Source organism: Erinaceus europaeus, chromosome 19 (genome assembly GCF_950295315.1).
Source record: "Erinaceus europaeus chromosome 19, mEriEur2.1, whole genome shotgun sequence".
In the NCBI taxonomy this organism is placed as follows: Eukaryota; Metazoa; Chordata; class Mammalia; order Eulipotyphla; family Erinaceidae; genus Erinaceus; species Erinaceus europaeus.
Window position 1 is genome coordinate 31134120 of NC_080180.1, and position 12111 is coordinate 31146230.

The 12111-nt window shown below is 40.8% G+C and overlaps 1 protein-coding gene across 2 annotated transcripts in view; it reads left to right on the forward strand.

Moving 5' to 3' along the window:
* The window catches only part of PPP3CC (protein phosphatase 3 catalytic subunit gamma), a 98861-nt gene that overhangs the window by 36073 nt on the left and 50677 nt on the right, over nt 1-12111 (forward strand). For both annotated transcript variants that reach the window (XM_060178815.1, XM_060178816.1), the window contains exons 2-3: nt 5919-6116; nt 6377-6501. In XM_060178815.1, the coding sequence (XP_060034798.1) occupies nt 5919-6116; nt 6377-6501 (323 nt within the window). The remainder of the gene's footprint in view (nt 1-5918; nt 6117-6376; nt 6502-12111) is intronic.

The window sequence follows — 12111 nt, forward strand, 5'->3', positions numbered from 1 at the left end:
TCTTCCTTTGTACATGTATCTTTCTCACTTAAAACCTCTGTCCAGACTTCAAAAGTCCTCCCATTGAATCAACTTCTTGCCAGAGGTATATTTTGGGTGATAGACATTTGTTCCCCATTGGAACTTCTTAGGGGATCCACAGTTCAGTCAAAGAGAGGTTGCTGAGCTGGTAGAAAGAACAAAGGACTAGAATGGGATCCATCTCTAGCACTACATGTGCTGGGGGAGTGCTCTAGTCTCTCTCAAATCAACCAGTGAATCTTTTTTTTTTTTTAACATAATTCCATAGTTCAGAAGTTAATTTGTTCGGTTATATCATAGAATCAGTCTCTGAGTCCTAAGAACAGATCAGTCCAGTAACTGGTTTTGTGCAAATATTTGAGGCAATCCTGTAAGTGGGTTCTGTTAACTGAAAAACAGACATTTTTGGAGTTACTAAATTACCTGCTGAGGACTTGGTTCCAGGAGAGACACAAACATTGCTTTGAGAGAAGTATGAAGATTTTTTATTTTTTGCCTTCAGGGTTATTGCTGGGGCTCGGTGTCTGCACTATGAATCCACTGCTCCTGGAGGCTATTTTTCCCCATTTTGTTGCCCTTGTTGTGCTTGTTATAGTTGTTATTGTTGTTGTAGCTGCTGTTGTTGTTGGATAGGACAGAGAGAAATGGAGAGAGGAGGAAAGATAGACACCTGCAGACCTACTTCACCGCCTGTGAAGCGACCTCCTGCAGGTGGGGAGCCGGGGGGCTGGAACTGAGATCCTTACACTGGCCCTTGTGCTTTGCCCCATGTGCGCTTGACCCGCAGCGCTACCGCCCGACTCCCAAGTATGAAGATTTTACATGGTGTGTGGGGCCAGCCAGTGGCACACCTAATTAAACGTACGCATAGGGTGTGTGTGAGGGTAAATTACAACTAATATCTATAGAATTCTACAAAAAAGTAACAGACTTTTCATGACTTAGTGTTACCTTTGCATTGGGGGTATGGCGTCCTGGACCAGTTGTTCTTTATGACTGTCCTTGGTGGCTGGTGAAGACAGTGTCTCAGGTCACTGTGCCCCTACTTCTTCAGAGTCAGGAGGCTTATGTTGCAGCCTCTTCACAGAGCCAAAGCAGCTGAGTCCTGACTCTTGGCTCACATGTATGTCTAGGAAAGGTGCTGGTTCCAGTCTAATTTCTTTGACAATTTATAGTTTCTTGAACCTTATTATGCAAGTAACTGGCAGTTCTATGGAGATAAGAGAAAAAGAAAAAACTATATAAAAATAGAAACAAACTTAATATCTAATAGGAGTTCCCAGAGCAACCAGTGGAGAAGGTTTCTAGATATCAGAGTTGAAGAATTTTTAGATGACTTTTATCATCCTGGCTTGCAGTATCTGATGTCATTAAAGTTTTGGAAAAACAGCATTCAGTCATGAGGGTTGTCCATGCCCAGTCATTTTGGTGATCTTTCTAAAATTTATATCAAATTCTCAAGATTATCTCCAGTTTGTGTGGTTTCAGAGGAAGAAAAGAAAAGAAAAAGAAAAGTACTGACTTTTATTATGGTCAAAAAAGAAAAACTGGAAAATGTTAATTTTCATAGCTAGGTACTAGAAAAATCTAGAATTCATTCCAGTTCATAGGTAAAATAAAATAAAACACCTCAAGTTATTAAGAGGACTCGTATCTGATAGCCACAAAAAGATATTATTAGAACACCCTTCTCCTCTCCACTTCCACTAATTTTACCAACAGATCACAGTAAAATGAATTTTCAGAGGCTGGGGAGGGGCACAGTGGTAGAGCTCAGGCCTGGCATGTGTGAGCCTCTGTGTTTGATCCTGGCACAGCACAAGAAAAACAAAAATAAATCTGACCATCATAAATGAATCTCATTTCCTTTCACAGTTTAAAATCAAATATATTCATAGCAGCACAATTTGTAATAGCCAAAACCTGGAAGCAGCTCGGGTGTCCAAAAACAAATGAGTAGCTGAGAAAGTGTAGTGTATATACACAATGGAATACTACTCATTTATTAAAATTGATGAACTCACCTTCTTCACCTTATCTTGGATGGAGTTTGAAGGAATAATGTTAAGTGAGATAAGCCAGAAAGAAAAGGATAAATATGAGATGATCACACTCATAGACAGAAGTTGAAAAATAAGAACAGAAGGGAAAACACAAAGCAGAACTTGGACTGGAGTTGGTGTATTGCACCAAAGTAAAAGACTCTGGGGTGGGGGTGGTGGGGGGCAGTGTTCAAGTCCTGGAACATGATGGTAGAAGAGGACCTAAGTGGGGAGTTAGAGTGTTAATATAGAACACTGAGAAATGTTACACATGTACCAAATACTGTATTTTACAGTCAATCATAAACCATTAATTCCCCCAATAAAAGGAAAAAAGAGATAATTAAAAAAAATTTATTTATAAAAAGGAAACATTGACAAAACCATAGGAAAAGAGGGCTACACCTTCGTACAGTTTGCACCACCAGACCTTCGTATCTCATCCCCTCCCCTGATAGCTTTCCTATTCCTTAACCCTCTGGGTGTATGGAACCAAGATCATTGTGGATGCAGAAGGTTGAAGGTCTGGCTTCTGTAATTGCTTCCCTGCTGAACATGGGTGTTGACAGGTCAATCCATACTCCCAGCCTGAAGAGACAAATTTTTTTAAAAAAATTTTTTATTTAAGAAAGGATTAATGAACAAAAACATAAGGTAGGAGGGGTACAACTCCACACAATTCCCACCACCCAATCTCCATAACCCACCCCCTCCCCTGATAGCTTTCCCTTTCTCTAGCCCTCTGGGAGCATGGACACAGGGTCGTTGAGGGTTGCAGAAGGTAGAAGGTCTGGCTTCTGTAATTGCTTCCCCGCTGAACATGGGTGTTGACTGGTCGGTCCATACTCCCAGTCTGCCTCTCTCTTTCCCTAGTAAGGTGTGTCTCTGGGGAAGCTGAGCTCCAGGACACATTGGTGGGGTCTTCAATCCAGGGAAGCCTGGCCAGCATCCTGGTGGCATCTGGAACCTGGTGATTGAAAAGAGAGTTAACATACGAAGCCAAACAATTTGTTGAGCAATCATGGATCCCAAGCTTGGAATAGTGGAGAGGAAGTGTTAGGGAGGTACTCACTGCAAACTCTATAGTGTACTTCTGCTTTCAGGTATATATTTTGCAGTAGTTTATGGATACGTGTGCACATAAGCTCTCTCTCACGGAAACTGGTGTATATCTAGGTTATGGGACTTTGTTAGAAAGTGAACTACCTGAGATGAAATTAGAGTGTACTATGAAAGGAAAGGTCTCACCCAAGTAATGAAGCTGAAGGGTTGTCATTCCACTCGTGAAGTCTCTGGACACAGTCTGAGGTGAAGCATGTTGAGGTGGCAATCGTTGCGTTGGTTAGGTTGTGATCGGCGGATGCAATATTATTTGGTTTGGATTGGGAGATGCATACGGGAAAGTGGGCCCTATCCAAGGGTTCCAGGACTGGGGGAAGTAGGGGCTCTATAGTGGAGATGTGAGGTTCCTGCTGTCTTAGGGTTCAAAAAGACAATCGATAGTTAATGTTATCATCACATTATTTGTTAATTGGGTTAACTTTGAAAAGTCCTTTTGTTATGGTTTGCTGTACAGTGTCCAGTATCTTGTATATAGCTGTGCTATTGGATGCTTCTAATCTACTTGGTCTAGGCTTTTGAGAGAGTCCGCATATTAAATACACAGCCTATATATTAAAAAGATTCAGTTTGTGTTTTGAGAAACTTTGAGACATACAATTGATTTTCCCCCTCTCATATTAATTAACTACTGATTTATATGTCTACATTTTGCTAGGAGTGTACATAAACACCATTCCCACCACCAAAGGACTGTGACCCATCCCTCCCGCCCACTCCCACCCCCCACTGGCCCAGGAAGCTGCATGTCTACCCCTCACCACTGGGTTTTTACTTTGGTGCCCTACTTACAATTTGATCAGGTCCTGCTTTTAGTTTCCCTTTCAGATCTTCTTACTCAACTTCTGTTGATGAGTGGGATCATCCCATACTCATCTTTATCTTTCTGACTTAGTACACTTAACATAATTCCTTCTAGCTCTGTCCAAGATGGGTCAGAGGAGGTGGGTTCATTGTTCTTGATAGCTGCATAGTATTCTATTGTGTATATATACCACAGCTTTCTCAGCCACTCATCTGTTGTTGGGCACCTGGGTTGCTTCCAGGTTTTAGCTATTATGAATTGTGCTGCTATGAACATAGGAGTACACACCTCTTTTTGGTTGGGTGTTATGGAGTCCTTGGAGTATAACCCCAGGAGACGAATTACTGGATCATATGGAAGGTCCATGTCTAGCCTTCTGAGAGTTTTCCAGACTGCTCTCCACAGAGGCTGTACCAATTTACATTCCCACCAGCAATGTAAAAGGGTTCCTCTGTCCCCACATCCTCTCCAGCATTTGTTGCTGCTGTCCTTTTTGATGTTTGCCATTCTACAGGAGTGAGGTGGTATCTTAGTGTTGTCTTAATTTGGATTTCTCTGACAATCAGTGACCTAGAGCAGTTTTTCATATGTTTGTTAGCCTTTTGGATCTCCTCTGAGGTGAATGTTTTGTTCATATCCTCTGCCCATTTTTGAATGGGGTCATTTGCTTTTTTGGTGCTAAGTTTGCTGACCTCTTTATATATTTTGGTGATTAGTTTCTTGTCTGATGTCTGGCATGTGAAGATCTCCCATCTGTGAGGGGTCTCTCTGTTTGTTTAATAGTTTCTTTGGATGTGCAGAAGCTTTTCAATTTGATGTAGTCCCATTGGTTTGTTTCTGCTTTAGTCTTTCTTGCAATTGGGTTTGATTCATCAAAGATGTCCTTGAGGTGTATGTGGGAAAGTGTTTTACCAATGTTTTCCTCTAAGTATTTGATTGTTTCTGGTCTGACATCTAGGTCTTTGATCCATTTGGAGTTGATTTTTGTTTCTGGTGAGATAAAGTGATTCAGTTTCATTCTTCTGCATGTTTCAACCCAGTTTTCCCAGCACCATTTATTGAAGAGAGCCTCCTTTTTCCATTTAATCTTTTGGGCCCCCTTATCAAAGATTAGATGCCCATAGGTGTTGGGATTTACTTCTGGGCTTTCAATTCTGTTCCACTGGTCTGTGTGCCTATTTTTGTTCCAGTACCATGCTGTTTTGATGATGATGGCTTTATAATATAGTTTAAGGTCTGGGAGTGTGATGCCTCCATTTCTGTTTCTTTTCCTTAAGATGGTTTTGGCAATTCTAGGTGTTCTGAAGAGACAAATTTTATATTGTTATGTGGCACAAGGGATTGAACTTGACCTCACACATGAGTGATACTGCTGAATGGTCTCTTAAACCCACTATTTTCATGATTATATATAGAGGGAGGGAGAAGCAAGAGAGGAAAGAAGGCACAACAGTGTTCTACCAGACATAGAGCTCCCTTAGTGTTGTCCATACAGCTCCCATGTGGTGGTGGGGATGGGTGGGACTCAGGGCCTCATACATGCCAATCCTGTGCTCTGCCACTGAGCCATCTCCTTTGCCGCAGACAGAACTCTGCCTTTTTAAGAGTTAGGGTTGATTATCCTGAAGAGGTGGTTCAGCAGGTAGAGTACAAGACTTCCATGTGTGAGGCCCCAGGCTGTATTTCTGGCACTACACATTCTGGCCTGGAGCAGTGCTTGTCTCATAAAATAATTTGCAAAGTGTAGAATCTCAAATGTTCCCCCCTCCCTCAAAACACACACACACACACACACACACACACACACACATTTTCTGCTGCTATAAATAGATGTACAATTCTGGTCATCTTTTAGGTTTAATTTGTTACATAAAGGAAATGTGTTCATGGCTATTCTAAATATTTACAAATTAAAATTTCTCTCTTCCTAGCTGTCCCATTTCCTCCAACCCAACGACTTACTTTGAAAGAAGTATTTGAGAATGGGAAACCAAAAATTGATGTTTTGAAAAACCATTTGGTGAAAGAAGGGCGACTAGAAGAGGAAGTTGCCTTAAAGATAATCAATGATGGGGCTGCCATCCTGAGACAGGAGAAGACTATGATAGAAGTAGATGCTCCAATCACAGGTATGAAGAGTATGTGAGTGCTGGCATTTGATAATAACTACAAATAACTGAAATTCATAATGTTTTTCCCAGGGACAATTAGGCAGCCTCAGTATGATTTATGTTTGTCCTTCACTAAAGCAATATAATCTAAAATGTGTAATAGTTTCAGTAGGTTTTCAGTATTGGTATATTATCTGTAGTTATAGAGCAGTCCAATCAAATGCTAAAGTGATTTAAAATAAAATACTTTTTATCTCACTTTTTTTTTTCTCCACTAGTATGTGGTGATGTTCATGGACAATTCTTTGACCTTATGAAGTTGTTTGAAGTTGGAGGATCACCTAGTAACACACGCTATCTCTTTCTGGGTGACTATGTGGACAGAGGCTATTTCAGTATAGAGGTAAAAACTAAACTTGACATATTCAAAACTATTGTATTGGTGTGTTGCACCTAAGTAAAGGACTCTAGGTTGGGTGGTGGTTCAGGTCCTGGAACATGATGATAGAAGAGGACCTAGGTGAGGGGTTAGAGTGTTATGTGGAAAACTGAGAAATGTTACAAATACTGTCGACTGTAAACCATTAATCCCCCCAAAAAGAAGAAAACTTACACTCTTTTTGAGACAGAATTGCTCTCTTTTTCAAATAGGAAAAGTTAAAATAACACTGGTAGAATATATATATATATATATATATATATATATATATATATATATATATATATTTCCTTTCAATATTGAAGTGATAATGTTTTCTTTGATAGAAAAATCTATTCCTATTTTTAGCCAGTAGAAAGCCTGGCATACATGAGTTGGGTGGTAGCGCAGCAGGTTAAGCACAGGTGGCGGAAAGCACAAGGACTGGTGTAAGGATCCTGGTTCAAGCCCCCAGCTCCCCACCGGCAGGGGAGTCGCTTCACAGGCGGTGAAGCAGGTCTACAGGTGTCTATCTTTCTTTCCCCCTTTCTGTCTTCCCCTCCTCTCTCCATTTCTCTCTGTCCTATCCAACAACAATGACATCAATAACAACAATAATAAAACAACAAGGGCAACAAAAGGGAATAAAAAATAAATATTAAAAAAAAGAAAGGAAAGAGAAGAAAAGAAGGAAGGAGAAAGGGAGCAAGGTGAGAAAGGGTGAGAAAGGGAATGTAGGTGGGGGTGCTGGGCTAGTGACGCAAATGGAAACAGAATGGTGGAACATAGAACATTCAAAGGCTTCTGCCAAGAGCCAAGACAGAACCTGCATTTCAGGAGCTGTCCTTCAGGGAGATGGGACTTTAGGTTCTTTCCTGGTTGGTGGCAGGGAAGATGTGGCAGGGGTCACCATGTTTGGGGACATCGGCAGTCTGGCCAGTTTAGTGGTCAGCACATATTCCAGACAGCAGGGACTGACAGAGAGGAGTCCAGCTTCCTCAAGGGATAGAGAGGTCCTAGGGAAAGGGCACAGCAAGCTAATAGTCCACCTACCAGGATGATGGAAATGGGGCAGGCTGGTCCCTACCTACATTGGAGGAAGCTTCACAATCGATGGAGCAATGCTGCAGGTCTGCAGGTCTCTCTCTGGCCACCAGGAATGGTAGTTGTAGTGCAGGCACTGGTTCTCAGCAATAACCCTGTTGGCAGATATATAGATATAGATAAATTTTTTAAAAAAGGATATAGATATAGATAAATTTTTTTAAAAAGGGCTGGTTCAAGACCCCGGCTCCCCACCTGTAGGGGAGTCACTTCACAGGAGGTGAAGCAAGTCTGCAGGTGTCTTTCTCTCCCCCCTCTCTGTCTTCCCCTCCTCTCTCCATTTCTCTCTGTCCTATCCAACAATGACAACATCGGTAACAACAACAATAACTATAACAACAATGAAAAACAAGGGCAATAGAAGGGAAAATAAATAAATAAAAAGTATATATATATTTTTAAAAAAGAAAGCCTGGCATACAGGAGGCTATATTAACCTAGCTCTGCAAGCAAGTTTACTAAGGCCGATTTATCCTTTAGAAATAAAAGCTTACACTTAGGTGGTCAGGGAGGTGGTTCACAGTTTTAGAGCACAAGATTTGCATGCCTGAAATCCAAGAGGTCTCAGATTCAGTCCTTGTCATCAGTAAGTCAGAACTGAATAATGCTCTAGTCTCCCTCTCAAAAAGATAAACAAGTAATTTTTTTTCCTGTGTGTGTGTGTGTGCCTCCAGAGTTATTGCTGGGGCTTGGTGCCAGCACCATGAATCCACTGCTCTTGGAGGCCATTTTTCTTTTAATTTTTTTCTTTTCTTTTCTTTAATATTTGTTTATTCTCTTTTGTTGTTATAGTTATTATTGTTGCTGTTATTGATGCTGTCATTGTTGGATAGGACAGAGAGAAATGGAGAGAGGAGGGGAAGACAGAGAGGGGAAGAGAAAGATAGACATCTACAGACCTGCTTCACTGCTTGTGAAGCGACTCCCTTGCCAGTGGGGAGCTGGGGGCTGGAACTGGGATCCTTACTCCGTTCCTTGCGCCTTTGCACCACCTGTGCTTAAATTGCTGCACTACCTCCCAACTCCCTTTTTTTTCCAATTGGGTAGGACAAAAAGAAATTAAGAGGGGAAGGGAAGGTAGAGAGAGGGAGAGAAAGACCTGCAGACCTGCCTCACTACTTGTGAAGCGACTGTCCTGAAGGTAAGGAACTGGATCCTTGTGTCAGTCCTTGCACTTTGTACTATGTGCTTTTAACTTGGTGTACCACTGCCTGGCCCCACGAGTAAATCTTTAAAGGACAAATTTTAGAGGAGCTGGGTGGTAACATACACATGTTGCTAAGAGCAAGGACCTGAGTTCAAGTCCCTACTTGTCTCCTTGCTGGAGACTCAGGGGGAAGCTTTATGAGTGGTGAAAGTGCTATAGGTGTCTTTCTTTTTTTTTTTAATTTTTTTTATTTGTTATTGGATACAGACAGAGAAATTGAGAGAGAATGGGGAGATAGAGAGGAAGAGAGACAGAGAGACACCTGCAGACCTGTTTCACCGCCTGTGAAGCAACTTCCGTGCAGGTGGGGAGCCGGGGGCTTGAACCAGGATTTAACCCGCTGTGCTACTGCCGACTCCCTGGTGTCTTTCTCCTTATCTCTCTCTTCTGTTCTAGTTTTTCTCTGTGTCTATCCAAAAATGAACAAATAAATATTTTAAAAGTCCTGGACTTAAATTCTAACTTTTAATCTCTTCAGTGTTCCAAACATCTTGTAATAAATTGTGAGTTTTTATTAACTTAATTCACTGTAGTAATTTTTCTTCAATGAATGTTTATTTAGCACTTACTATATGTAACAATATCAGATTACTACCAGGATAAATTAAATTTCTGTTTATTTAACATTGGCAGTCAGCCTAAGAATAATTGTAGCCCGGCGTCTAATCTTTTCCCCACAACTTTTACTTTATTTTATGCTATTGGATGGAGATAGAAATCAAGAAGGGATGGAGGGAAATAAAAAGGGAGAGAGAGACAGACACCTGCAACACTGTTTGACCACTCACAAAGCTTTCCCCCTGCGGGTGGGGACCGGGGAATTGAACCTGGGTCCTTATGCACTGTAGCATGGGCACTTATGCTGGTGTGCTACCACCCATCTTATGGTTAGCTAATCCAAATCCTGTTTAGGGTGAAGAGGAAATTATTAATTAATACATTAATACATAGCCTATACACTTACTTCAACATCTATATTTTTTTCTTTTTTTTTAATCAGAGCACTGCTCAGCTCTGGCTTATGGTGGTGCAGGGGATTGAACCTGGGACTTGAGGGAGCCTCAGGCATGAGAGTCTGTTTGCATAACCATTATGCTATCTACCCCCTCCCTATATTTACCTTCAAAGAAAAAAGTTACTAAACATTCTGCCACTGGGCATATCCCTGGCATAAATAGAATTTTTAATAAGGAAGATAAGTAGATAAGGGTGTGAGCATAGCATTATAAGTTCCATGGGTGTGTTAATTGAATATCAGTATATGTATTCCACCACTGTAAATCTAGTTCTGTCCTTCATCATACATTTGTCTCCTTTGTCTCCTGATTTATCAACCCCTTCCCTTCTGGTAACCATTAGTTGGTGTTATAATCCAAAAGTTTATTTTTATCCAGGTCATCTGTTTGTTTTCTCTGTATAAGCATTTTTTCTTCTCTCTCTCTCTCTCTCTCTTTATATTTATTTATTTATTCCCCTTTGTTGGCCTTGTTGTTTTATTGTTGTAGTTATTATTGTTGTTGTCTTTGTTGGATAGGACAGAGAGAAATGGAGAGAGGAGGGGAAGACAGAAGGGGAGAGAAAGATAGACACCTACAGACCTGCTTCACTGCCTATGAAGCAACTCCCTGCTGGTGGGGAGCCGGGGGCTTGAACCAGGATCCTTACGCTGGTCCTTGCGCTTTGCACCGCGTGCACTTATTTTCTTCTCTTTTTTCCCAACTTTATTCAAGGTAGGGCTAATGGTTTACAATATAGCTGTTGACACATAGGAGTGTGAACTTTTCTAAGACTTTTTGATACATAATGCTAAATTATTATCACAGAGCCCTATTTTATCTGTTCCTGCCTAATAATCTCCCTTTATGTAAGAGGATTATGGCATAATATTTCTTTACATGCACTGAGCAAGCATTGATCTTTCCTGAAGCTTTGATTAATACTCTAGGGATTGATTCAAATGTCACTGATGAAACAGAATAATAAAATTTCACTTTTGTTTGATACTTTGTATCTGTAGATACAAAGCTACAGATACATCTGTAGCTTTAATACAGTTCTTAGTAGTAGGGGAAACTAAATCTTAGTTTCTTTTTTTTTTATAAAGTTTTAAAAAATATTTATTCCCTTTTGTTGCCCTTGTTTTACTGTTGTAGTTATTATTTTTGTTCTTATTGATGTTGTCATAATTGGATAGAACAGAGAGAAATGGAGAGAGGAGGGGAAGACAGAGGGGGGAGAGAAAGACACCTGCAGACCTCCTTCACCACTTGTGAAGTGACTCCCCTGCGGGTGGGGCGCCGGGGGCTCGAACTGGGATCCTTACTCCAGTCCTTGCGCTTTGCGCCACATGTGCTTAACCCTCTACGCTACCACCTGACTCCCTAAATCTTAGTTTCTATTAATTGCTTTTGCAATAAAAAAAAAAAAGATTAGAAGGAAAAACTGTAGCTTACATTATGTTCTATTCAATGCATAGGAGCTACCAAAGAAAAAAAGGCTAGCTATTCATTTGATGTAAAAACAGATGACCAACAGGTGAATAGTTATTGAAATACAGAAATCCCCCCACACACCAAAGCACTACTTATGGTGGAGTGAGTGATTGAACCTAGGATTTTGGAGCTGCAAACATTAAAATGTTTTTGCATAACCATTATGCCGTCTCCCTAACTCCAGAAATTATTCTTTTTTATTGTATTAGTGAACTAATATTGATTTATAAAATTACATGTCAACAGAGGTATAATTCCATACCATTCTCACCACCAGAATTCTGCTTTACTACCTGTGAAGTGACCCCCCTGTAGGTGGGGAGATAGTGGCTCAAACCAGGATCCTTATGCCCTTTTTAAAAAATATATTTATTTATTTATTTATTTATTTATTCCCTTTTGTTGCCCTTGTTGTTTTATTGTTGTAGTTATTATTGTTGTTGTCATTGATGTCATCGTTGTTGGATAGGACAGAGAGAAATGGAGAGGAGAGGGGGAGAGAAACATAGATACCTACAGATTTGCTTCATTGCTTGTGAAGCGACTGCCCTACTGCCCTGCAGGTGGGGAACCTGCGGCTCAAACCGAGATCCTTATGCTGGTCCTTATGCTTTGTGCCATGTGCGCTTAACCTGCTGCGCTACCGCCCAACTCTTTTTTTTTTTAAGGTCCCTTCTCTTCCTTTCCAAGCTACATATAACCCTATTACTACATCCAAATGTCCCTCCCTTTCCTTTTCCTCTTCTCTCTCTGGGTCCTGATGGAGTTGGTGTTCAAAGCCCTCTTCCTCCT